Source organism: Oryzias latipes, chromosome 7, assembly GCF_053564925.1.
Source record: "Oryzias latipes strain Hd-rR chromosome 7, Olatipes_Hd-rR_3.1".
NCBI classification, from domain to species: Eukaryota; Metazoa; Chordata; class Actinopteri; order Beloniformes; family Adrianichthyidae; genus Oryzias; species Oryzias latipes.
Window position 1 is genome coordinate 28608816 of NC_136243.1, and position 26408 is coordinate 28635223.

General features: G+C 37.4%; 4 protein-coding genes across 4 annotated transcripts; 3 read left to right on the top strand and 1 right to left on the bottom strand.

The window, feature by feature from the left end:
• Nucleotides 1-1598: 1598 nt before the first annotated feature.
• her12 (hairy-related 12) lies at nt 1599-2128 on the top strand. The gene is made up of 2 exons (NM_001104809.1): nt 1599-1667; nt 1760-2128. Exons 1-2 carry the CDS (start codon nt 1599-1601, stop codon nt 2126-2128), a joined length of 438 nt encoding a protein of 145 aa, NP_001098279.1.
• Nucleotides 2129-5092: 2964 nt separating this feature from the next.
• tas1r1 (taste receptor, type 1, member 1) lies at nt 5093-9196 on the bottom strand. Its single transcript, NM_001104722.1, is given in 6 exon segments — nt 5093-6015; nt 6617-6737; nt 7468-7686; nt 7759-8523; nt 8615-8939; nt 9012-9196. Coding segments are annotated over 6 exon segments (2538 nt in total).
• Nucleotides 9197-12416: 3220 nt separating this feature from the next.
• On the top strand, nt 12417-21973 carry rprd1b (regulation of nuclear pre-mRNA domain containing 1B). The gene is made up of 7 exons (XM_004070351.5): nt 12417-13051; nt 14374-14503; nt 14601-14734; nt 15816-15934; nt 17219-17345; nt 19305-19480; nt 20721-21973. Exons 1-7 carry the CDS (start codon nt 12901-12903, stop codon nt 20868-20870), a joined length of 987 nt encoding a protein of 328 aa, XP_004070399.1. The 5' UTR covers nt 12417-12900; the 3' UTR covers nt 20871-21973.
• A 2309-nt stretch (nt 21974-24282) lies between these two features.
• Nucleotides 24283-25580, top strand: LOC101165635 (DELTA-thalatoxin-Avl1a). The gene is made up of 3 exons (XM_004070350.5): nt 24283-24412; nt 24737-24832; nt 25058-25580. The coding sequence occupies exons 2-3, from the start codon at nt 24765-24767 to the stop codon at nt 25482-25484; spliced, it is 495 nt and encodes a 164-aa protein (XP_004070398.1). The 5' UTR covers nt 24283-24412; nt 24737-24764; the 3' UTR covers nt 25485-25580.
• The last annotated feature ends 828 nt before the right edge of the window (nt 25581-26408 follow it).

Consider the following 26408-nt stretch of genomic DNA (forward strand, 5'->3'; position numbering starts at 1 on the left):
TGTGTGTGAACAGGCCCCGCCCTTTTTGTACTACATTTGAACCGTACCGTAACGATAAACAACCAGTAAACCTGCCTGCTCTATGCTGCTTCATGGTCTTACCCCCCTTCCCCTCCTATTATCACCCTCCTACCCCCCCCTCTCTCTAACGTCCCTCTCTCTTGTTCCCCTCTTTCCTTTTCCGTCCGGTCCAACACCAAAGATTTTCAAACATGATTGAAATTAATAAAGTTTGGCCTCAATTACAAAAGGGGTTTATTCAGACATACCTTTGGTTTGTCTGAAGATGAATAACCCCTCTTGTTAGAATAAAATATGTCCAACACAAGAGGCCCTCAGCTCTCATCTGTTTGCCTAGCTGTTGGACAGGACAAGTTAAAAAAAAAAAAAAAAAAAAAAAAAAACATTTTCACAAAGGCTTCATTAAAAAAAGTCTTACCTGTAGGTTACACATAGAAAAAGGAAACTTGTTTGTATTTGGTTTGGTTCTACAAACCTTCCCAGTTTGACAAGTCGTCTCATAATTTCTCTCCTTAAATCATTGTTGGTGTTTATTCAGACAAGCAAACAGCAAGAATCTCTGCTTTTATAGAGGTGGTCACACGTCCAGGTGATAAATTCATCAGGTGCGTTTGACTCCCTTAACTTCCCCCCTTAAAGCCTATGAATCCATACTTGATTTTTACAGCTGTTTTGACATTTTATCTGTTTGAGTATTTAGACAGAGAAGAAAATGTGTTCTTTTAACTTTTGGTTGCATTTATAGCTTATTCTAGTTATTGCATGACTTTAAATGGTTAGAGGACCTTTTTCCTGTATTGATGTGCATCTAGTTCTTGTGATATGTAATCGTCATCTTTAACAGAGGATGTGTGTGTCACGTCTGCAGGGATGGACACAATGAAGCTGCAGCGGTGTGTCTCCGACAGATAACCCTGTTGAATCATATATTCCTTCCTTTCAATCCCTCTGGGAAATCTTTATGGATATCATTACGAGCAGAGGAATGGAGTGGTAAAAAAATCAACTAATGGAAAATCAGTTGATTTTTTTATTTTTTTGAGAATTTGAATGCCCAGAAACATAGCTGATTTACTCTCTCTATTCAAGTTTTAAAAGCTGGAACCAAAAGAATTTAATATAGTAAAAGCAAATATTTAATTTTGAAAAATGTGCTGCTTCATGAAGAAAACCTTTCTTCAACGCCACAATTAGTGCTCATTTATTGCAAATATAAATGTATTTAATTTCAAATGGTATAATGATCTCTTTTATCCATCACCTCTCTGAGTTATTTATGTAAAGAAATCAGCTTCTGACTGTGAGTCACTGATAAGAGCTCAGATGATTGCTGGCTAAAGTTTTAATTATCTGTTTCTTATCTTGGGAAATGTGTCAGACACTGATACATTCTCTGTAGGTTATTGACATGCCTTCCATTGTTGCGCTGGGAGTCCCACTGGTCTGAGTGTGGGAAACCCGGCCCTGCCTGAGCCACATGGCTTTGTTATGTTAATCACACCGTATAAAACGAGGAGCAACTCCTCCAGGGACATCAGAGCTCAAAGAGCTGCGGGACGAAGGATCTGCTCACAAAAATGGCTCCATGCCCAACAGGCTACTCTTCTCTCCACCATATGAGGATGTCTGAAAAGGATCACATTAAAGTGAGTAGCAGGAATTTAAAAAAAAAATTTTTTTACGTTTAAATCACAAGTGATTGAATCTTTAACTGACATATCTGCGATTTCTTTTGCAGTTGAGAAAACCTTTAGTGGAGAAAATGCGAAGGGATCGCATCAACAGCTGCATCGAGCAGCTCAAAGTCATCCTGGAGAAGGAGTTTCACAAGCAGGAGCCAAACTCCAAGCTGGAGAAAGCTGACATCTTGGAGATGACGGTGAGCTTCCTGAGGCATCAGCTACAGACAGGACAACACCACAGAGACTACAGCCAAGGAAGCTCTCTCTGCTGGAAGGACGCCTTCTCTTCTGCGGCCGTTGCTCCTCTGCAGGGTCTCCAGCGGCAGGAACAGACACTCCATCAGGCTCAAAAAGACCACAGCTCCTCCTCTTTGTGCTCCATACTGCAGGACAGCAGCAGAGGGTCTGTGTGGAGGCCTTGGTAGTGTGTTTTCCAGCTTCCACCCACCTGTGGGTTTCTTTCTGTCTCATCACATTGATGGACAAATATCAAATTCTAAACAGTGTCCTACTTTGACTATGATGCTTTTTCATTTGTGTCTGAAGCAAATTAACAAATTAAAGTTTTGTTTATTTTGTTGATTGTTTACTCCAGTGGAGTTTATAGTTGGGCTTCTTGATGTGACAGTATGTATGCCAAACTGTGCCTGTCTGACAGCCTCTGTTGAGAATATTTCTCTTGTGTTTTGACCAAATCCTGAAAGAGGATTGATTTTATGTATGAAGATTTTATGCCAATGGTTTTCTTTCCTGTTTTGGTTCTGAAATATTTCTTGTGTTTATATGACAAAAATAAAGATACACAATCAATAAAAGCATCTGGTTTGTTAAATCATCTTGATTTTGGGTTGTTTGATACAAAAAGTATCAGATCTGAGTGATTGTTTTATGATTCCGTTAAGAAGTGCATCTTTTTGTCATTTTCCAAAATGAATGAAAACATTTAAGTGAGAAGTTGGAAGTATTTGTAGTTTTGTTGTGGACTGTTTGTTTAATATAAGGTAAAAACACAGATTATGTTTCAAAGTATGGTAAATAAACATTTACAATGATAAAAAGCAAGAGATCTCAAACTTTGCTGGCTTTAAAGTTTCACAAACACAACTATTTCCGCAGGGTTACAAATTTTAGAGGGACAATTCTGCTTTTATTCATCACATGGCTTCATTTTAATAAATGTAAAAATTAAATGTGAAACTTATTTGATAAATTATACAATGAAGGAACAGCAAACTGGAGAACATCTTTACACAGGAAGACTGAATGGCCCCCTTTAGAACCTGAAGGCTTCTCCATGCAGAGCCTCCACTGCTGACCTTCATGAAGTTTCTTTTCTAAGCTTGATGGAGATCCAGGTTTTTGCTGGAGGACCAGCAGAAGACCAAACCCAGGTTGAGTGAGAGCAGGAAAAGGAGGAAGGACACATGTCTTCATTGATTTTGTTTATTTATTCTAATTAGTTGGAACATCTATGCAGTTTTCCTCTAATTTTCCATTTTTTAATCTAAAATAAAGGGACAGGGAAATTATCTGTGCGATGGCTCACATGATAGAGTTGGGGACTCGGCCCCCTGATCCCATGTGTCCCTGTAGATCCACTTTAGACTAAAAGGCACAACAATATAATCAAAGGTGAAGCAGACTCCAGATGACCAGAAGAGATAAAACCGACCCCATTTAATATGTCAGGCTGAGAGTAATGAGCTGTCCACATTTTGTTAACAGCTTCTACTTATCTCACTTCCCACTCGTTCGGGGGAACGTGCAGCTCACAGTGTTCAATGATGAAAAAATTAAACAAGCTTTTATGCACTGTTGCTGTCCAGGAAAACCAAATGAAAGAAGGAAATACCTGTTTGCTGGTAGGAAACCACCACATTTCTGAAGTTATGGCAAATAAAGTGATGTACAATTGATCCAAACAGTTCTCTTACTATTTAGCTATAAAATTCTATTTGAAATAAGACTTTTTTGAGCAATTATTATTCTGAAATGATCAACAATTTCTGCGTATTAACAGTATTACAACATTTTAACTAAACTAAATTGTTCAAAAACAGATTTCTGTTGAAAGTCTTTAGTGCACAGAGCTAACATTCCTCGATATTCTTCCGTTTTTATACGTTTTTGGTAAAAACATTTAAAGGTTGAATAAAAGGAGGATTTTAGAGCTCAAGTTCTGTTTATGACTTGAGAATATGCAGTTTTACTCAGAATAATAAAAAAATATATATTTCATTCTTTTGGATTGTAACCGCTTCAAAATATTTCACTCAGAAATTGGTGTTTAATTTAAATGTTTAATTATTTTACTGAAATGGAATTCTGCTGTTTAAAATTTCTTAATGAGTAAAGACAGTAGTTTAACAGAAATGGTTTTGGAAAGAGAGCTTAAATCAGACTGGGAGCTCCAGCCTCGTGCTCTCCTCCTTTCTTTGACAGCAAAGCTTGTGCTTGTTCAGCCATGGCACACTTTGAGCAAAGATATAAAGCTGTGAGTGGACAGAGAGTGTGGGAAAGCTGGGCTTGAACTCCACTCATGTGTATACCGGTCAATTACGTTGACCTCTCAATCACAAAAGGCCTTTTGTGTGTGTGTCTGAATGTGTGTGTGTGAGACATGTGTGTGTGTGCACGTAACTCAGCGGTACTCTTGCTTTGTTGCACAAAATTGCAACGTTCACGTGAATTTGTAGGAACCCTGAAACGCAACATGTAGATAGATTTAAGACTAAGTCTAAAATGAAGGAGAACATTTCATCCTTTTTTTTGTGACCAAAAGAAACAAAACTATCAGCAACATGGAAATCAAAACAACAAATAACTGCAGGATCCTTGGAATACATTTTTGAATTTTAGAGCTTTTGACCTAAAATGGTGAAAGACTTTTTAAGTGACACACACATTTTAGGTCATTTAGATCCTGACAGAGCACCGCGAAAAAAAAGTCACCAAATAAAAAGAGCTTTTGATTTATTTACTTGTTAATTCATCATGTAATTAGATCATGATAAACTATTGTTTGTTAAGTTTAAATGCAAAAGACAAAAAATAAAGATTTTGATGACACTCATCTGGACGCACCTTTTTTTCTTCTTCTTGTTTTTGTTTTTTTACCAAAAGCAACAAAATTATAAGCAGTGGAAAAGAAAACTACAAATCAATGCAGGATTCCTGGAATCATTTTATGTTTTATTTTAGGGTTGTGTTGAAAGACTTCCACAAGATGCAAAATGTACATCTAATCAAATATTTCAGATCATTTTGACCTTACAGAGCACCCGAAAAATAAGGAGAAAAGATAAAAATACTAGTTATTTGTACATTTTTTATTTAATTCAATCAGTTTGTTAAGTTTGGATCACACAGTCATGTCTTCACATTATTTACTATTTATTCATGGTGTACATCTGAATGCAGTTCTGGAAATGTGCTGTTGTGTTCATTTTTGGCTTCAGGACAATGATATAAATCTTAGGCACAAAATATCCTCCAATGAAGGCCAGAACACTGAAGAGTGTGGCAAACACCTGGGCAGCCATGGTGAAGGTTTCTCTGTTGATGAGGTACAGGGTGAAGAAGCTGATCCAGGAGATCATGTACACCAATAGGCTAAAGGTGACACATTTGGCCTCATTGTAATTGGCTGGCAAGTCTTTGCCCATGTAACTGAAGGAGAAACAGAGGACACTGAGCAGGGACACGTACGCCAGCTCAACGCCGGAGCCGACCGAGAGGGTTTTACTGCACTCCAAAACAATTTTGTCTGGGTAGAAATTAAGGTCCTGGGAAGGCCGAGGAGTGTCCAAGGATACCCGCAGCACTGAGATAAACAAGATAGTGACCGACACCAGTAAGATTGTAATCTCAGGCCCACGCTTTTTAACCCACTTGTCATAGGCTGGTGGCAGTTTGGAGGAAAATTTAAAAATGCATATGATCTGAAGGGAGCGCATAGTGATGCAGGCCAGGCACACAGTGAAGCTGACTGTGAATAGAGGCTGCTTGAGGATACAGGCCAGAGGAGACGGCTCGCCAAAGTGGCACAGAGTACTCAAGGCGGCAGCAGTCAGCGCTGCCAGCATCAGGAGGCAGGTGCGGCCCCCAGCGGACTTGGCTACTGGTGTGTTCAGGTTAACCAGGAGGATTATTGCAGTGCCAGAGGTCAAGAGGAGGCAGGTGGCCAAAAAGAAGAGAAGAGCAATGGAGAGGGGGTTGTCCCACGCCAGCAGCAACACCGTCCTGTTCAGACACTGTTCACTGCTCGGAGGAGCCCACTGCTCTGGAAGACACGGCTGGCATTCAGTCGGATCTGACAAACAAACAACAGCAAAGACTTGAAAACTGGGATCATCAACATATTTGAAAAGAATTTCCCAAATTTGCATTTCTAGGTTCCGCACAGTGATGCTTTTTTTATTATTTTGTGAGTGCTCTGCTCCACCTTCTGGCCAACCTCACACTCTACAAACTTGAGCAGTTTTTCTAAAGCCTTCACACAATCTGCACCTGCAGTGACAAATTTAATTAAATTCATGTACATAAGTAGTTATTTAGGTAAGTAATTTACACGAACAGTTAATTCCAACAATACTTTCATGAGAAATTATTTAACTCACAAATTCTTGGATAATAGGAATTTGATAATGAAAATCAGATGTATTGGTGTATCCCATTCATGTTTTGTTTTATAAAATTTCAAAAATCTATTATTAGTAAGAAGTCAAAGTTTGATAAAACGTTCTATCTCTTTAAAACATTTCTATCAGCACTAAGCAAAGGCCAGATTAACTGATTCGTGTTTTTTTTTCATTAAAGCAAACTAAAGTTTTTATTTATTTTTATTTAAATGTGTCGTATGCAGTTGCAGTGATATTTATTTTTTATATTCTCCTTTTTTTCTTGAAAATTACCACTTAAGTTGAGGAATGTTGCAGCAGGACAGGGTAAGCAGTCAAAGCAACATGTGTGTTGTCCAGTCAGCAGCTTCTTGTGGCCCTTGGGGCACGGAGGAGAGCAGAGAGACACTGGCACCTGAAACAAGTTGTGACATCAAAAAAAGGTACAATGGACAAAAGGAAATACTTTCACACAATCCCCCAAATTTGTATTTTTTAAGAATCAAATTTTAAGTGCTTTGTTGGATGTTGATATCTTGAAGTCATTTGTAATGAAGAACCTGATTGTATGGTGCAGAATAACAACAACAGTTTAATGGGTGGCTGTGGCACCATCAGTGTGTCAATGTGTATGTGTGTGTGGGTGAATAGGACTGTGACTGTAAAGTGCTATGGGCTTTCTAAGACGGTAGTAAAGCACTATAAGTATACGCCATTAAAATCAGTTCCATCCTTCCATCTTCAGAACCCGCTGAATCTTTTTCAGGGACATGGGACTGCTGGAATTAACCCAGTAACTTTTGGGCAAAGGCAGGGTACACCCTGAACAGGTTTCCAGTCTATAGGGGGCCACATACTCACACCTATAGAGGCAATTCAGAGACACCAGTTAACCTATGAAGTATGTGTTTGGACTGTGGGAGTAATCTAGAAAGTGCAAACTCCACACAGAAATATCCCAACCAAGATTTGAACCAACGCCTTCTTACTTTGATGTGAGAGTGCTAACCACTTTGACACCATGCAGCCTGACTAAATCAGTTATTGGTCAAAATTGAATGTTAAACTTCTTACACTAAAATAGCGACTATTTCTTTTCCAATTTTAAAGTATTTGCTCAGAACAATGAGTTAAGTTGGCCTTACTGATTTGAAGTCTTCTCTGCCGTGCCACTGAATCAGATCAGTATCCACAGAGAGCATGACAGGATCAGGCGTGAAGGAACCCACCACTTTAAGAGACCACTCCGTCCCCCTCCAAACCCAGGAAACAATGTCATATCCTGTCGGCGGGTCACCTTTCGCATCAAAGTACACTGAGGAGTTACTCAGAGAGAACCGGACCTTCTTCAGTGACGGCAGAAGCTGACAGAGAGAGAAACAAAATTCAACTCATCAACAGAAGTGCTGTTTGTCAGCAGAAAACAATCAGTTTACCTTTTGTGGACTGACGCTTTTCCTGCTGCATTTTCCAGAGTCACAACCGAGCGTTAGATGTAAGGCATAAGCCATCGCATACACCGCCTTGTAGACATTAAAGGAAGAGGTGGTGTCATAATCATCCATGGAGTAATTCTTGCTCACAAGCGTGTACAAGTCTGTGCTCTGCAGACAGTCATTGGCACTGCTTTTGATGACATTAGAATCATCTTTGATGTGCTTTATTGATTTCTCAACCTCCTTTTTTTGAAAGTCAGGGAAACCAGAAATGGATGCATCTTGCACAGATACTCCCACCACTGTGCCGATGGTGTTGATACCAGGTATCCCTGATATAAGCGTAGATGGTGACCAGTCCTCCGTTCCGATCCACACCTTATCGGTGATGTTTCTCTCCAGAACAAACGGCAGGAAGTCATGGAAAATTGTCTTGCTGGAGAACACAACAATGGTGTTCACTTTGGTTTTCAGTATTTTCTCCACCATGTTCCTCATGGTTTGGACTTTCTCATCACTGGCTGCAGGGATGATTCCCTGATAAGCAATGCAGATGCCATGCTTTGGTGCTTGCTGCGACAGACTCTGCATGCCCTGCAGTCCGTAATCGTTGTCACTACCCAGGACAGTAATCCAGGTCCAGTTGAATTGGACCAGGAGTTGAATCATAGCTGTCACCTGGTTCTTGTCACTGGGAATGGTGCGGAAAAAAGATGGATAAAGGAACTTATTGCTTAGCATTTCATTTGATGCTTCATATGAGATCTGGAGTGAGGAGAAAGGAGAAAGTTTGTGTTTTCTGAACATCATACATAAAATGTTTTACAGTGATAAAGTTTGTTAGTTTGAGTCTTACCTCTGGTACAAGAAAAGAGCCCAATAAAGCAGCAGGAGTAAAAGTCTTGCTGCTGCTATCTGGACCGATTACACCCACAGCTATTTGAGCTTCAGTGGAATTAAAGACTGCCTGTCCTGCTTCAGAGACACGGGGGTTCTGATATTGTGGAACTAAAAGGTCCAAAGTGGCTAGGACACTAGCCGGGATTGAGCAGACATCATATATCTGATATCCAAGCTTGACGCCGGGCAGAAGATGCAGTGGACCACTGGCATTGTTGATTTCTTCCACGGCAAATCTCATGGCTTGCATTAAGTGAACTGCATGCTTGTTGGGTCGACCCCTGGAATACGGTTTTGTTTAAACACATTAGGTTATGAAAGGAAAGTTAAAACTAGAAGTTGGAAAGACTTACTGATCGCATGGCACCAGAGCGGGAAAACCGCTGTTTGGGTTTTTGGTATAGTGGAGGGGAAAGAGTCCGGCCAATGAGTAATCCCCCTGTAACTGCATTCCTTTACCTTGAGAGATATAATCAAGCTCCCCAGCAGCTAAGTGCAAAATCAGCCAACCGAGGAAAAAGAACATGTACTGAAACATCTTTCTGCTGTCAACTGAACTGCACAGAAGTGCCCCTGGGGGGGTTGCTCTTAAAGGAAGGCCTAATAAAGAAAAAAAGCATCTTTGCATCTATATGCAAAATTATGGCTCCCAGAAGCATATTTGCATGACAAATTTGTTTATGTATTTCCCCATTTAAATAAGTGGCACAAAATAAATCCTTAAGGGACAGGGACAAGATACCTTAATACTGGTGTTAACTCAAATGAGTTGTGGTTTTCAGATTCAAAGCAAATTGTGTTGTTTTGTTACTTAAATGTATTTTTTAAATGGCTGTTTTGGTTTCTATCTTTGAATATTTTGTTTCTCTACTTTATAGTTTTTTAGTTATACTTCATTTTTTCATTTTGTTTATATTGTGGTGTTCAGAAACAAGAAGCTTGAATTACAAAATTTTAAAAAGTTGAGCTACACAATGTAGCAAGTACTGGAAGATGCCAAACTTGTTTTTTGTTTACTAACTGCTTTCTAATAATTACTTAGTTCAATAAAAAGGACCTGAAGACAGTTTTGACATTGGGAAATGTCTAAAAATCAATCACGTTTTATGAAAATATGAAACTTTAAAAAAAATAAAAAAAATAAAAACAGTGGAGCCAACAACAAGTTTAACTACCTACCTTTTAAGAAAACAAATACTTCCTTTTCATGTTGTGAATTCAATAATTTAAAATTTTTAGTGCATTTTCTTAGAAAGGTTAATTACAAGTTTTGATGAAGTATTATAAAGACTTTTCCAACTAATACTGATGTTTTAATTGTTCAAAAATATAAATGTCAAAAGTTGGACGAATGTATGTTTAGTTGTGTTGTTTGGTTAGCTGTGTCTTCAAAATTTTTTTTTTATAAAAGGAGGATACAGATTAAAGGAATCACAGAATTTGTTAGAACAAAATAAAAACGTGTCTGCATTACTGTAATCTGATCAAAAATTTGGAATGTATAACAGCAGAGAGAAAAACCATTTCCAAACCTTTGTCAATTTAAAAAATAAATAGAAATAAAAAACTTTTCCGCTTTTAAATTAAATCACTCATGGATAACAGTGATTTTTCTGTTAATGTCTGAGCCCCATGAAAATTATATTATTTGCCTGGGTATTTGTCATTTAATTGTGATGATGTGATAATAATGAAATGCTTGATTGACAAATCTTCAGACAGATCATTATATTGATGATATCAATATATGGATTTTTGTTGATGTATTTTTGTTGTCATATTTGAAACAGCATAAGGGTGTAGGCTTCAACAAGCTTCAGCCTTGGCCTATCTCTCTTTCAAACATGTTTATTGTTCTGTCAAAAAGAGACTATTTTTAATTAACTGACTATAGTTATCAGCAAATGTATAAATGTATCTATTGTTATTTTTATATTATGGTTGAAATAAACTAAATTGGAATAATCTAGATATTTTTCTTATTTTCTTTTTACTGGTGTTCTTAAATCTTGTAGACTGGCTCCTCCTTGTGGTACTTAAGGCTCAAACAACAGGATGGGCTCTAATTGCTGCTGCTTCTCAGCTTATAGTATAAAAGTTATTTTTTATTGTTTAGCTTTGACCCTGCTAGCTTTGTTTTTTTAATCTCAGTGTTTTTTTTTCTCTCTTCATTTTGTTCTTTTTTGATGTTGAGCATGAAGCTGTTTGGTCTATGTCATGTCGTTTTGCTCTTCACAGGCTTTGTAATCATATTTGATAATGCTGACATTTTAATTAAAAGCAGCAATATTTTGCTTGCTTTGAATCATGTATGAAATTGTTTGTTTTTAAGGTAGCCTTAAGTGGAGCTATCACTCCCTTTAAGCATCTTCAAATGTCTCTGTGTTTCTAAAGTTGTTGTCATTTCAGCCTTGTATTTATCAGCTACTTTTCTTTTTTCTTAGAATTTTATAAATCCTTTGTCAATTTGTTCGAAAGTTTGTTTCATGATTATCTGCTCCTTTTTGCAACATTTATTTTTTATCTAAATTAGGTTGTTGTCAACAACAAACTTTACTTATAAAATGCACCTTAATATATAAATGCATTATTACATGTCCTGTGTGTGAAAGGGCACAAAAATTGATTGATTGCTCACACACTAAAATGTTTTATGAAATCTGTCTGTGTACGAGAGATTGAATTTGAATTTTGGTTGACATCTGAGCCTCAATTTGCTAAGCACACCTAAGACCGGCAATCTATTTGCCTGGTGCTCACCTGCATCCAGATCCCAAACCCATGATTTTGACTGGAATAGTGTGCATTTTTTCAGCCACAGTATCACTGAGGCAAATTCGCATGGAAATCAACTTGTTCTTTGGATTCCAGTAAGAATATTTTGCATTTGGTTGAAAACATGCACATTATTTTGTTAATTGTTGTGTTTGTCCAGGAATTTTGCATAAGACACTCATACTGAGGTAACTAGCTTTCTAACAGTCTGTTAATAACCCAGCACAGATATCTGGCAGAATTTGGCATCAACAAAAGCTTGAATAAATCCACAAATTAAGTCTCATGTATTTTTCAACAAAATGTCCCTATAGCCAACATTAAGTGTGTTGTGATGCGGCCTTTTTAATGTTTCTCACCCTTTAATAATCTTGATACAATTTTTATGTGGATTGTTGATCATCAAAGCAATGTTATGGTCAGAGTTCAGGTTTCATTATAGTTAGTACATTGTACTGTCTGCTACTGAGATAATATTATGGAAATAATGACTACTGTAATTATGGACAGGGTGCTAAAGCCTTACAAATGCATCAGATTCCGTAATTTATGCAAAATGTTTCTTTCTCATCTCTAGCCATAAATATTCCCTATGTTTAAAACCATCAACTGTTTTATGGTTTATGCTTTTATTGTCCTAGTGTCTTAATTTTTTATTGTTCTATTTTTTAATGTGTCTGTTAGTTGTAAACGGACTGTGCCTGCCTTTTGGCAGGACTCCCTTCTAAAAGAGATTTTTATTCTCATAGGGTTAAATAAAGGTGAGTAACAACTACAACAACACTAATAATAATAATAATAATAATAATAATAATAATAATAATAATAATAATAATAATAATAGAGCAAAACATGCCAGGGTAATTAGCAATAGTTTACCTTAAAAACATTTTACAAGCAAATGCATCATATGAACTAATCGCTTAGGGGTTTTATTTTTGTAGATAATAGAAAGGTATATATCTACGAGAAAGAGCCGTTCTTTTTACGTCATCACTGTGCGACGCACATGTCGGTTTGAAAGTGCAAGCTGCCATTTTTTCGATGAGCATTTTTTTTTAATTAGTTCAGGCTTCCAAAGCTAAAGTGCAATTTTTCACTTCATATTAACGTGAAATTTTCTTTTAAATACAGCAGCGAGAAGTGAATTTGTTTAACTGGGAGGTATTTAAAAGCCTAGATTATTTTCGATTTGGGTCTCCGCGCGGAGGCTGCTTAGCTTGTTCTGCTAACGTTAGCAAGCACTGTAAACAAACAAGAATAGGCTCCCTGGAGATCTACTCAGAAGTTTCGTTACGGAGGTTGTTTACAGGAGGAAGTTTCATGCTGCATATGTCTAAATCAATCAAGACAACTTCAGTTTGATGAGCGTGCGACTTTCTTCGGAGCAGTGCGGAGCTCCGTAGCTTTTTATTTGAGAGGGTCGAGGCCAGTTGTAGAGCGAGCAGGGACACTCGTCGGCATACCATGTCGTCCTTCTCCGAGTCGGCATTGGAGAAGAAACTGTCGGAGCTGAGCAGCTCGCAGCAGAGCGTCCAGACGCTGTCCCTGTGGATCATCCACCACCGCAAACACTCGGGTCTCATCGTCAAAGTGTGGCACCGAGAACTGAAGAAAGGTAAGAGCTAACCCCTGCAGCCAGCCATGTGTCTAAAGTTGTATTAGGAACTTTTATTTTGAAAAGAATAAACAAAACATAAGGATCATCGTGAAAGAAACCAACTCACTCGTTTTTTTTTACGTAGAGGGTAAAGCAAAAACAACTTATGAACAAAAATTCTAATTAGCATGAAAATAATATGCATTTGTTATTCATTTTGAATTGTAATAACCAAGTAATATGTTGTGTTAATATCCGACATGAAACATTAGGTCTTAGTTCCTTTGAAACATCAATAATAATAATTATAATAAGTATTTTAATTTCAGCCAGTGGTTCCTGGCGTTCCAAACAGGAAGTACCCTCTGGCTCCAAGAAGCCAAGATAATATAGACTTCTGTACAGAAATAAACAGCTATTACTCAGTCATTATATTTGTCAAAGTAATCATCCTTGCTCTGTTACCTTTTTTTTTTTTTTAAACATGGTCATGGTCTTTTTTCTTCCTGTAGTGAAAGTTATTCAAGTTATAAACTGGCCAATCAGATGCCTCAACAAAAGCATGTGGTGCCCTGCCTGCTTGCCCCCACCTCAAAAGTTTGAAATGTTTCATTGACTAGCCTGCTTTCAGCGGAAAGGGTGTGGTCTTCCAACAAGCTCACTCCTGATTGGTGACAATAGTTGACATAATAACGTTGATAGAGACAGATTCAGACCAATCACTGCTCGCTAACCTTGTCTGGCTCCGAATGGTGGCGTCTGTGTCATGGAAAAATGGGAACTGAATTGACTTCAATTAATTGACGTCACACTTGCTCGGTCCAGTTCTCTTACACAGTGGGTGGTGCCGCTCCTTTGGGATGCATCTACAGACTACTGGATCCATGTGCGATTAGGTTTTAGTCGTCCGAGCTGGCATGTGGCTTAAAACTGTACGTCTGGATAGCTGGGGGTGTGACGGGTAGTTAGCTAGTTGGAGAGCATATGAACAGAGAACTCTCAGCAATGGTAGGGAAGGGGGGGTGTTCCTTCGCGTCACAACTCAGAGGTGAATATCTACTGGCACTGCAGAAACTATGTCCTAGAAAATGACACGGGTATTTGGATTTTGGCTTAACAACGACATCATCATAAACAAAAGACCACTGGGAACCTTTTAAGAATGGATCAAAAGATGATCGGATGGTTTTATTTCTCTACTTTTTTGTTCAATGTGACCAAACCAGACCTATCAGGCTCTACTGTCTAGCAACTGACTGACTGATCAGTAATGCAGCATCAACGATAACTGGAAAAAGTGAAATATACTTGTGTAAAAATGCTTTTTCTCTTTTTTCCAGCTAAAAGCAACCGGAAGCTGACTTTTCTTTATCTGGCAAATGATGTTATCCAAAACAGCAAGAAGAAAGGACCAGAATTTACCAAAGACTTTGAGTCTGTACTCGTGGATGCATGCTCCCATGTTGCCAGGTCTGTTTCCCAGTTACAAAAACGTCACAAAAATAGACTTAGACCCATTTGTTTGTGTGTTCGCTGCTCCTGTTACTGATTTGTTGACTCTCCACAGAGAAGCAGATGAAAACTGCAAAAGGCCCATGGAAAGACTTCTAAACATCTGGAAGGAGAGGAGCCTTTACAGAAGTGATTTCATTCAGCAGCTCAAGCTTGCCATAGAGGACTCGAACAGCCCCAGGCCCTCAGGTTAGGCAACCATTACAAGCAATGACTTTTATACATGTAATAAAATGAATGAGATCTTTAGAGACACCAAAATATTCTGATTTAAAGACCCACCCCACACAAAAAAGAAGCATTTTTGGTGTTTTTTACATATTTTGCATTTTTCTCATAAAAGAGGACGCATATATTCTGAAAATTAGCATTAAAACTGCTTTTTTGAGTATTCCTTTATTCAAATCGTGAATCAGGTGCAGACGGAAAAACGCAGTTTGAAAAAGCCCGAAGCAGTGAGGCAGCTGCAAGTTCTGCCCTGCTCTGTTCCAGTCTGATGTATCCACTTACAGACAAATAGATCCATGTACGTCTTTGTTTTCCTCGTCTGAGCTGGGATCGTGATCAAAACTGTACGGCTGGATTGTTCCTATATTGACCGCCATTAATGCTAATGCTAGGATGTGATTGTGAGGGGCTGTGAGCTAGCGTCAAAGATTGTAAACAAAGGGATGATGGGAAATGAGCGCAGGCTTACCCTGCTCCAACATTCCCGCCCACAACTCGGAGGCAAATTTCTGATGAACTCCTGCTGATCTGCAGAAGCTATGTCCTACAAAACGACAAGTTTTTTTTCCATTTTCGCTAAAAACGGCATAAATCATAATTAAAAGACCTCTGGGAACGCTTTTAAAAACAGATCAAAAGATGACTGTAATGGGACTTTAAGATGAAAACAAATTACAGGAGAAAACTGTTGTTTTTTAATGAAAAACTGATAAAAAAAACAGTTTGGTTTATGCATTTATTACTTTCATTTTAATCATGATTTGTTGCAATCATGTACTTTTTAAAAATGGCACACATTTAAGATGATTTATGACATGCAATTAAAAGTGCAACAACCTAAAATTGTTCTCCAACAAGAATTTAGTTTGAGGTGCATTTTATATTTACGTGTTACAAAGGTGCCTGTTTTTCTTTTTTAAAATAATGATATAAATGTCTTAGTTTCATGTAAAATTAAATGAACAATTTAAATCGATTTTTTTTGAGCCAGTCTTATCTTGCTGACCTAAGATTTCCTATTTGCTGTGGTCTGATGAAACAGAGGATAAGAGAGCAGTGAAACGAAGCTATCAGAAGATCCAGGAAGACGATGAAGACGATGATGACGACTATAGAAGTCACAACTCTCCGCGAAGCACAGAGGCATCTGCCACTCAGCTGGTAAGAATGACCTTTCCTCCTACATACATGCACAGTTTAATCAAAAATAAACCTACGTTACAAATTTGATTTTGACTTCAATTTTGGAAGTAATATGAGAAAACGATCATGTAGTCACATGCCCCTGTTCGGGGTTGGCCTGCATGAGTGCTCCAGGTTTTGGGGTTGTCCGGATCATAGAGGCTTGTGGAGAAGAGCTGCTGCATCTAAAGTGGAGCGCAGGTGTGTCTTGCAGTGCTTACTGCTCGTATAGCCGTTTCGACAGACATCATGAAATTGGAATGTACCGTTGTCAGTAAGTGTACTGGAAGTATTTGTAAGGGTTATGCAAGTGTGGCGTAAGGGCACCGTACGACAGTCTAGTCTTAGTAAGTACCTTGCAACAAGGGCCCAGTACAGTGTCTACGTTATATGCCCGTAGGACGCCCACACAAACTACGCTCTGATCGTCTGATTTCCTAATTTGTGACAGTCAGTCTATACACTTATCACTTTAACATCACTTATGGGCCCCTTGCAGCAGGATTTGTGGGAGGGGGTTGAAAAAAATAAGGAAAAATCCAAAGAACACGCCCGTCTCACTTACTTTGTGCTCACTCTGACCTGCAGCATGCTCGTATAAAAAGAACATTTTGGCTCTAAGAGGTCACCAAGCAGTCTACCATCTTAAAATTTTTAAAATTGACCCATTTTTCACCTGTAGAGAGCCTGTATCCACCTGTAAGGGCAGTTTTGAATAAGGCTAAAGTCATGTCGGGTGATTGGAAGTTGAAGGATGGTGGATGTAATGTTTTCAACAAACAACCTTAAACTGAAAAATATGTTTGCTTCCAAAAATCTCAGAGCTGTTGTTTAATGATTGGAAAACCTGGTTAAAATATCAAACTGATGTAAACACATTTTAAACATCTACAGAAATAATACACTAAAGCATGTTTTGTGTCTAAAAAATAGAAAAACAAAAGGTTATCAAGTAGCAATTTGAAAGTAATTTATATATAAACACAAGCCATGGCTTTAATTTTATCTTTGTTGTTCCATGTATATTTTATGAGTTCTTAAATTTGCAGTAGATTGTTCTCCTGTGTTTCTAAACCTTTAGGTTCCTAATGTGCATCATCTCTCTGTAAGTGTTACTATTATGGAAGCCTCATTTCTTGTAATAGAAAAGGGATAAACAAAAGAACTAATCTTTTTGCCTTTTCCCTCATAACCCCTTAAAAATGTTATGTTTATCATGAAAAGGTAATCGGTTTCTTCTTCTCACCGGTCTCACCTTTTCAGACAGAGGAGCTGGTAAAGGCCTTACAGGACTTGGAGAACGCTGCTTCAGGTGATGCAGCCGTGCGTCAGAAGATCGCCTCGCTGCCACAGGAGGTTCAAGACGTTTCTCTGCTGGAAAAGATTACAGGTACGTATAGAGCTGTGACGGTGTGGGATTTTTGATCACCGCGGAGATGAAATCTTTTATGCCCGTGTTTGTGTGTATTTAATTTAACATTATCTGTAAACATTACAAGTACTGAAACATGGCAAGCAGTTAATTTAAAATCCGACACACACAAAAAATCCCCCATGATGTTTAATGGACTGTCCCTCCCTTGCACAGCAGGATGCAGGCTTTTTCCCCCACAAGCATATTAAGTTTGAACTTAGGACTTGTAGAAAAAGTAAATTATTAGCAAAGATAAATGTGTTTATCATAGTTCAAATCACACACCAAACGCAATCCTGTAACTTTCAAAAAGAAAAAAACAAACATGCGGTGATGAGTCATCACCACACGGTGATGCGGTTATCGTCGGACCCCTAGGAAGGTGTTTTTTGCCAGTCGACATCCGTTTAGAAACAGACCAGAGCGTCTTTCAGTTTAGTTCAATTTATTTGTACATTTCAGTCCAGGTCATATAAGTACCCTATTTTTTGGAGTATAAGCCGCAGGAGCCAAAAACAAAATTCATAATATAGCAGGAAAAAAAAACCATATATAAGTCTCTCTGAAGTATAAGTCGCACTTTTAGGAGAAAAGTGCAACGCTGCTGATCAACTCTGCTAAGCCCAGCGAAATGGGATTCACACATCCCAAAGACATCCATGATTGTATTGGAAGGCCCTTCTTCTGCATTACTATCAGTAGCAAATACTGATGGTCACACCTACAGTCCCCTCCAGTGGTTGTAACTGGGAAACAGCCTCTAAAAGGCAACAGGTTTTTTGGTGGGAAAATAACAAAAATACACTATATTACCAAAAGTATTGGCTCACCTGCCTTGACTCAAATATGAACTGAATTGCCATCTCAATCCTAACCCATAGATTTCAATTTGATGTTGGTCCACCTTTTGCAGCTATTACAGTTTCAACTCTTCTGGGAAGGCTGTCCACAAGGTTAAGGAGTGTGTTTGACCATTTTTGACCATTCTTCCAAAAGTGCATTGGTGAGGTCACACACTGATGTTGTTCTATCAGGTTCAGGTCAGGACTCTGTGCAGACCAGTAAAGGTCATCCACAGACTCTGTCATCCATGTCTTTATGGGCCTTGCTTTGTGTACTGGTGCACAGTCATGTTGGAAGAGGAAGGGGCCCGCTCCAAACTGTTCCCACAAGGTTGGGAGCATGGAATTGTCCAAAATGTTTTGGTATCCTGAAGCACTCAGAGTTCCTTTCACCGGAACTAAGGCACCACGCCCAACTCCTGAAAAGCAACCCCACACCATCATTCTGCCTCCACCAAATTTCACACTCAGAACAATGCAGTCCAAAATGTACTGTTCTCCTGGCAACCTCCAAACCCAGACTTGTCCATAAGATTGCCAGATGGAAAAGTGTGATTCATCACTCCAGAGAAGGTGACTCCACTGTTCTAGAGTCCAGTGGCGGCGTGCTTTACACCACTGCATCAGACGCTTTGTATTGCATTTGGTGATGTGTGACTTTTATACACCTGTGGCCAGGCCAAGTGATTAGGACACCTGATTCTGATCATTTGGATGCGCAAGTGAATTCTTTTGGTAATATAGTGTATAGGCTAATATTTTTCTTTTATAAATTCATTCATAAGTCACTCCTGAGGATTAGTGGGAAACTATGAAAAGGAACGCAAAAAATATGGCATATATGAATACACACCATTTCATTTTCAAATATGTAAAACCATTTAAGATTAAATGTGGTGCAATCTATGGACATAACATAAATGCGATTTCTAAATATACATATACTCTAAATATATATATATTTGTAGATCATATTTAATATGCTATTATTTTAAATATAAATGTTTTCTAATACAAAACAACATGTAGAATGATTTAAAATCGTCGGCATCTTTTCAAAAAAATTTTGACCTAATTGTTTACTTTCCTCTAGACAAGGAAGCAGCAGACAAGCTTTCGAAGACGGTGGATGAAGCCTGTCTGCTGCTGGCTGAGTACAATGGTAGGCTGGCTGCAGAGCTGGAGGACCGCAGGCAGCTGGCGCGAATGCTGACGGAATATATCGGCAGCCAGAAGGAGGCGCTCATGGAGAGAGAGAAGAAACTAGAGGTAAACACAGACTTCACAGAAAAATACTCCTTTTGTTAGTCAGTTTTAATATAAAAGTACAAAATATGTATATGTTTTTTTGACCAATTTTTTTAATGTTAGCAAACAGAAATATATACACACTGTGTATTTTTTTTGTTTAAATGGTATAAAGTTAAAAGATGGTATAAATGGTATAAAAAGATAAAAATGATAAAGGATTGGATACATGGATGCACCAAGAATAACAGCTGATAAAATATAATACATTTTTCAATTAGATTACTAGTTAAGAAAACACATTTTTATTAGCTTCTTGTGTGACTTTGACCTTGCTTTATTGTTCCTGCATTTACCAAATGATAAAGACAAAAAAATAAAGTCAGTCATACAATATGTTGAATGAAAACCTTTACAAATAGTTTTACCTTTGTGCACATACTTCTAGATCAGGGGTCTGCAGCCTGAGGCTCCAAAGCCACATGTGGCTCTGTTACCTTCATTTTGTGGCTCTCTGATTAAAGAAAAAGTTATATAGTAGTAAAGTAAAATTATGTATCACTCTGCAAAGCTCCAAACCCCAGAAATCATAATTCTCCAACAATCCATTTAGCAGTTTAACAAAGTTAGCCTAAAACATTTTGGCAGACTTTTGAGCATTGTTTATCACAGAAAATCAACTGGAGGTTGTTAAGTACAAACATAATTCCTACTCAAGTCACTCCAGGTTATAAAGCAGATTTATATTTTTTATTAAATTCAAGGGTTGTAGGTGCGCCTTATGCTTCAGAATATACTGTAAGGGTCACTTATTTACCGGTAGTTATAATTTAATTTTGGTTAGTTACATTTATCAATTTCTGCCTGAGAAGCACCACAAATGCCATAATAAACAGTTTTCTACATGTACATTTGCTGCATTGAGATGATCCTAAGTGGAACAGAGTGCCTTTTATTTTGAAAGGAAGCCATGTGAACCTCTGACAGACATTTTCATATTTTGAATTATGACAATTTTTTTTCTTTATTTTTGTCTTATTTATGCCAAAAACAATAAAAAATATATTTATAGTAATATTAACAATAACGTAAATACTAATCAGAGCCTTATTTTCTTTAAAGTCTGACATTATGGCTCCAATTGGGTTGTGGTTGGTGAGAAGTGTTGCGGGTTGCAGACCCCGTTCTAGATTTTATAACAGAATATTCACAAGTGTAATATTTAACTGATGTTTAAACCGTATTGTGATCTTCTTTGCAGGAATATAAGCAGAAACTAGCGCGGGTGACCCAGGTGAGAAAAGAGCTGAAATCTCACATCCAGAGTCTCCCGGATCTGTCGCTTCTACCTAATGTGACCGGGGGTCTAGCTCCGCTCCCCTCAGCCGGAGACCTCTTCTCCACCGACTGAGGGGCCTTCTGTCCCATTAAACTTCCAGTGTGGCCCTACCTAAGTCAGAACCTTGTTTGACTCCCAGCTGTACTTCCATCCCAAAAGACACGTGTTGGAAGAACAGCTGCTGCCCCCCCCTAGTATCTGGAACCAGCCGTCAGGAGGAAGGGACATTTTATAATAGGTTTTTGTTTAATAAAAAAAAAAAAAGCTCTGACAAGGAGAAATGAGACTCTTTACATCTGGATTCATTAAAAAGGATTCTAACCCACCAGCCTGGAAGATTGTTTCCTGATTGATTTTATTTCTTTTAAATGTAGGTTTTGAGAAAAGGTCTCTTTTGTGATCAAGCCTTTAGTGAACAAAGGAGGGCGTTTTGTTCTTTTGGATGGTTTTAAGTTCTGACTTCATCACAAAGAGGATTACCTGTTAGCGTTGTTTGTGTCCGTTATTTGGTAGCTTTTTCAACACAGTCAGAATGGGCCTTTTTCCCCCTTTCAGCTGTAGAAAAATGTCAAGTTTATTTGCTTTTAGGTTGTTTTAAGAGCTGTTACTCAGTACAATCAGTCACCTAAACACCTGAAGAAACCACATTTATGGATGTTTTTAAGTCAACAGATAAACTGATGTGTTGTGCTCACTTGCAAAAAATGGAAAATTAATTTTTATGATAAGGACAGGTATGCAGATAACTTTTTGGCCTTTGGTGGAGAAGCTTGAAATATCGAGATGATGTTCTTGACTAGAACAATTTGAACCGGTGATTATTTCAGAATGGTGTGCGGTTTTATGAAACAAGTGTTTGAAACTGAAACTCAAGAGTAAAAGACCTGAAAATGACAATTATGATGTTAAACTCAAGGTCAATACTCTTTAGGAGGAAAATATGAAGCACAGCAAAAGTATTACAATTGACTTCTTTAATTACAGCAAATGTTGTTGATAGAAAACAAACCATGTTTGGCTGGAATGTCGTTTTTCCTACAAAAAATTGAAAAGCTTTTCATTTGCATTTAAAGCCATGAAAATTGTGAGTAGCCATTTTTATTTGAATGGATGATTATTGAATCTCAGGTTTCCATGTTTAAGGAAGTAATGCAATTAAAAGTTTAACAGCTGTATTTTTGCCGTGTTATTATTTCTATTTCTTTTCTGTGAAATGTGTTATTGTGAATGAAGCATTGAATTTACTGAAAGCATCATCCCTAAAGTTGCAGATTCCACATCGAATGTTCTTCTCTTCACACTCATTTACGATTAAGTAAAATTTATTTGTTGGATTCAGAAAGGAAAGTTTTTTTAATTTCTTCAATTTTACTCAAAGATTTCCAAAGTAAGTGAACACTTGCAGCATCGATGAAAGTCTTTTTTTTTATAACTGAAATAATAGATACTTTCCCAAAGTAAATGATGCAAATTCTGTTAGGAAAAGATTCAAACATACCATGTCATTAAAGACCCGCAGCATTTGGATGAGCGGGATTCAGTAAGTATTCAGTACCTCAGAAAACCAGGTTGATCATGTTGTGGGGAAAACATTAAATGGTGTCTATACCAAACTCCAAACCATGCTGTGTGGCTGTGCTCTTTATAAAGGACAAATTCCTTTTGAGGTGATTTATTTAAATGAAATCAGTGTACCGGTCATCCTGATGAAACACACATTGGTTTTGGACCAGGTATACTCTTGTAGTGCTTTTTTAAAATATATTTTTAGAATTGCATTATTTTCAATATTATGTAGCAGTTGCACAAAATCTAGCAACAGTTCCCTCAGCGATATTATTAGGAATATGTCATATAAGATCCCTGATTGTCATAATGAGACAAAGCAATAGCCTATTAGCTAATGTCAAATAAATAATTAGAAAAAAAGTGAAAATAGTCTTTTTTTTTGAGTTATGTTCTAGTGTTTTCAGATTTTTAGGTGTTTCTTCTTTTTCTTTCCAGTCATAAACAGTTTTATTTACAATCAGTACAGTGGTTTCTGTTGTTATACCCTTTCAAGCTTTAAGTATGGTCTCTGTTGTTTCTTTGACACTTGTAATCATTTATTTCATATATCTTTGTGATATCTGGGGTTTTCTTGTTTTACTTCCTCAACTATGACTTGAGGTATTAGTTTGAGGTATTAGTCTGCATCGCTTTATAGACTCAGCCAACTAAAAACCAACGTTTGGATTGTTGTACTTTACTGATTTAGTTATTTTTTACATTATTCATTTACATATTATTGTTCATTTACATACTATGATCTCACAAAAGAATGTAAAAATTACACAAAGCACACAACTGTTTATTTGCGCACTGGAAAATAGAAATGCAATTACGTACCCTCTCTGGTTGCTGTGTTGCAAGTTTGCTTTGGTTTTCCCAATATGTTAAAACAGCTACAATCAAATGGAGAAGAACAGAAAAATGTGAAAAGTTTTTATGCAACATTTGTTTTTTTAATTTTATTTAGCTAACAGGATGGGGGGCTGTAATTTTCCAACTTTTTCTGAGCAAAGGTTCACTTTCTCCTTGATAGAAATTCACAAGACACACCACCAACCAAAAATGCAAGATAAATAAATAAAAAAAGCACTCTGTAATCTCTATTAACAATAGAAAGTGACACCTCAACCTTCATCCTGTGTAGTTCTTTTATAGTGCCTGTAATGAGCTTCACCATTTGTGTTAAATCAGTTGCTATAAAAGCACATCTGAGCTTAATCTGCTCTCAGCTCTGTATCATTTTGCTTAAACACCCCCGATTTGTTGTATCAGCTATTGTTAAAGTCTATATACACATTTTCCATGGCTGTAGTTTGCAGTTGCTCACTATTTCTTGCACATATTTTTACATTTTCTGCTTCATTTAAAGTCACGTTCATCTAGTTACAACAATGAAACAACGATTTCTTCCCTCCAAACACTGAATTATTTTTTTTTTAGCAAATTCAGTAAATATGCTAACATAACTTTTTTTGTTGTTTGTGGTATGGAAGCTTTTTCCCCCTTACAATTTGTGTAGAAAAAAAACCTTTTTCCCCCACAAGAAAGTGATGATTTAGATGTCTTTGAGGCATTGTATAAGCTACTTGCATTTATTTTAAAAGACAAGTACTGTAAGTTGTTGTTTACCTTTTAGTATTCCTGATCCTTTCAAATGTGCACGAAACGGCTCCTGACTATCAGCATTAGGTGATTCTCCTGAATTATTCTAGCCTGCGGTGACTCTATTGGAATAAATCATCAGTGTAAACTTGAGTTGAGGCAGCTGCCTTAGAAAATTTTACTCACTAAATTCTTTCAATCCATTCAAACATTTGAGCAATGTAAATGTTTTAACAGAAACCTAAATTGATTGAATCAACTGACTGTATTGGTGATGACAGCCTGACAGCTCATGCTGATGATAAGGACTGTATGAAAAGGATTGGGACAACTGACCCCTGAAGGAACTGATTAACAGACTTTGGAGCTTCTGCAGGACTCATCTCCACGTTCTGCTTCTGTACGGACCTTAACTCTTCCAGCTTTTATTGCGACCTGAAATTTTGAAAATCCCAGAAAAGGTAAGTAATTTACTGCATCTAAGAAAAGAATCTTTGAAAATCCACGCAGACACACACACACACACACACATTTATAAGTTGTTTTAGTTTATTTATTTTCCAAAAAAGCATGAAGTTATTCTCCAGACACATGACTCACTGTCTTCAGATGTTGATGTAAAAGCTTTCCTTACTCAGTTTTGGTCAATCTTACTTTTTTTTTAATGGTTCTAAGTGTTTAAAATATTTAATTGCTCCTTTTGTTTGAGTAGCAAAAATTATTTTTGATTCTTCTTTTAAGCTTATTAAAGAAAATGATATTGTTTTTTGTGTTTTTTTTTACAGTCACCAGTCCAGAAACCTCTTCAACAACATGCCTCAGCGAAAATGCTCTGTTGAGATAAGCAACAACTCTAACAACTACTATTTATCCCAACCAAGGTAAATGCAGACTGTCACTTCTTTTAGTCTGCAGATTTCTTGCAACAAATACAATACTAAACACTATAAATCAAGGCGTTTTGAAAGGTTTAACCCAGGAGTGTCTAAATCAGCTCGTCACCTGAGTAAAGTGTGCTCCACTGATGATAATCTGCAAGGGCAGATGTAGCTCAAGGGTTAGGAATGAATGATCCTCATGCCTGACCCTCACATCTCTATTTTCAGGCTGTTCCTGGAGAGCGGTCATTGTGAGATCCCTCTGCCACCCATGATCGGGCCCTGCTCTGCTATCAGGACACTTTTCAACAAGACAACAGGAACTGCCACTGGAGCTGTTGGTGTCTTCACCTATGACCTTTTCAATGCTGATTTGAACGACTACAACCAGGTCATGGCGGTAATGTTCTCTGTGCCCTATGATCGAAACCTTTTCTCCAACTGGTTTGCTGTTGGATTTTTTGGCAAGCACAAGAAGTGTGACCACAAACTTTTTAACAGCATGTACAATGGAAGTGAGACTAGCTTTGTCAGAGGAAAGGCTGATGGTTCGTGTATTTCTTATGAAAGTGACTATGTTGTTGTCAGTGCCTCCATGACCGACTCTGTTGAAGCTGCCCTGAGGGTGGATATGAGTGATATTGGCATTTATTAAACGCAGAACGTTACATGACAATGTCAGCAATATTACTGAATAAATTATTGTGATTTTGCATTGCTTCATTAATGCAAAACAAATGTTTGTGCAGAATTGTCTCGGGTGCTTTTTTTTTCTCTTCAAAAATACAGTAAAGATTTCAGTTCAGTTAAATATTAAAACTGAGAAAACACATTTTGTCTCAATGACACAAATATGATTGTGTGCTTTTTCAAAATCTACTGAATGAATACAAGTTAAAACAATGTTTTTTTTTTCTGAGCAGCCATGTTAAACCATTGGACGCGCTTGGTCCTCTTTTTCCTTTTCACAAAATGTCATGTGTCTGCACCCCATGTGTCTGGCCGTGTTTTATTTTGATTTCTTGAAAGAGTAAATTGAGGGAAAGTTGATGTAACTGCAGTTATAAATTGATGTAATTTCAGTTCTTAACAAACAGAAACCAGATTATTTACCAAAATAGTTCAATCTGAAAAAATGAGAACCAACCTTTCCAGCCAAAAGGTTCAAACCACAACGTTTTTTTCACGCAACCTTTCTCTATGTAAAATTATTTTTCTCTGCTTTATTGGCACTAAATATATATTATGATGCGCATAGCTTGCTTTAATGTATAACATAGCAAACGTCATTTTATACTCAAATTTTTAGTGTTTTTAAACTGATTAAACTTCTATTTCCTTTAATTTTCACAGAAAACAACAGTATTAGTTCAAGCTTTTTTTTACCACACATTCTTGTTAATGCTGTTCCGATGACCATTACGGGTGTTTTCTGAATAGTGGGCATTTCAGCTGCAATTATCATATAATGTGAATGTGTTACGTAAAATACACCTTCATATATTTTGTATAATCAGCTTAGCACATAACATTCACTGCACATCCAGGCTTTCAGTTTAAACCAACACAAAAATAAAGC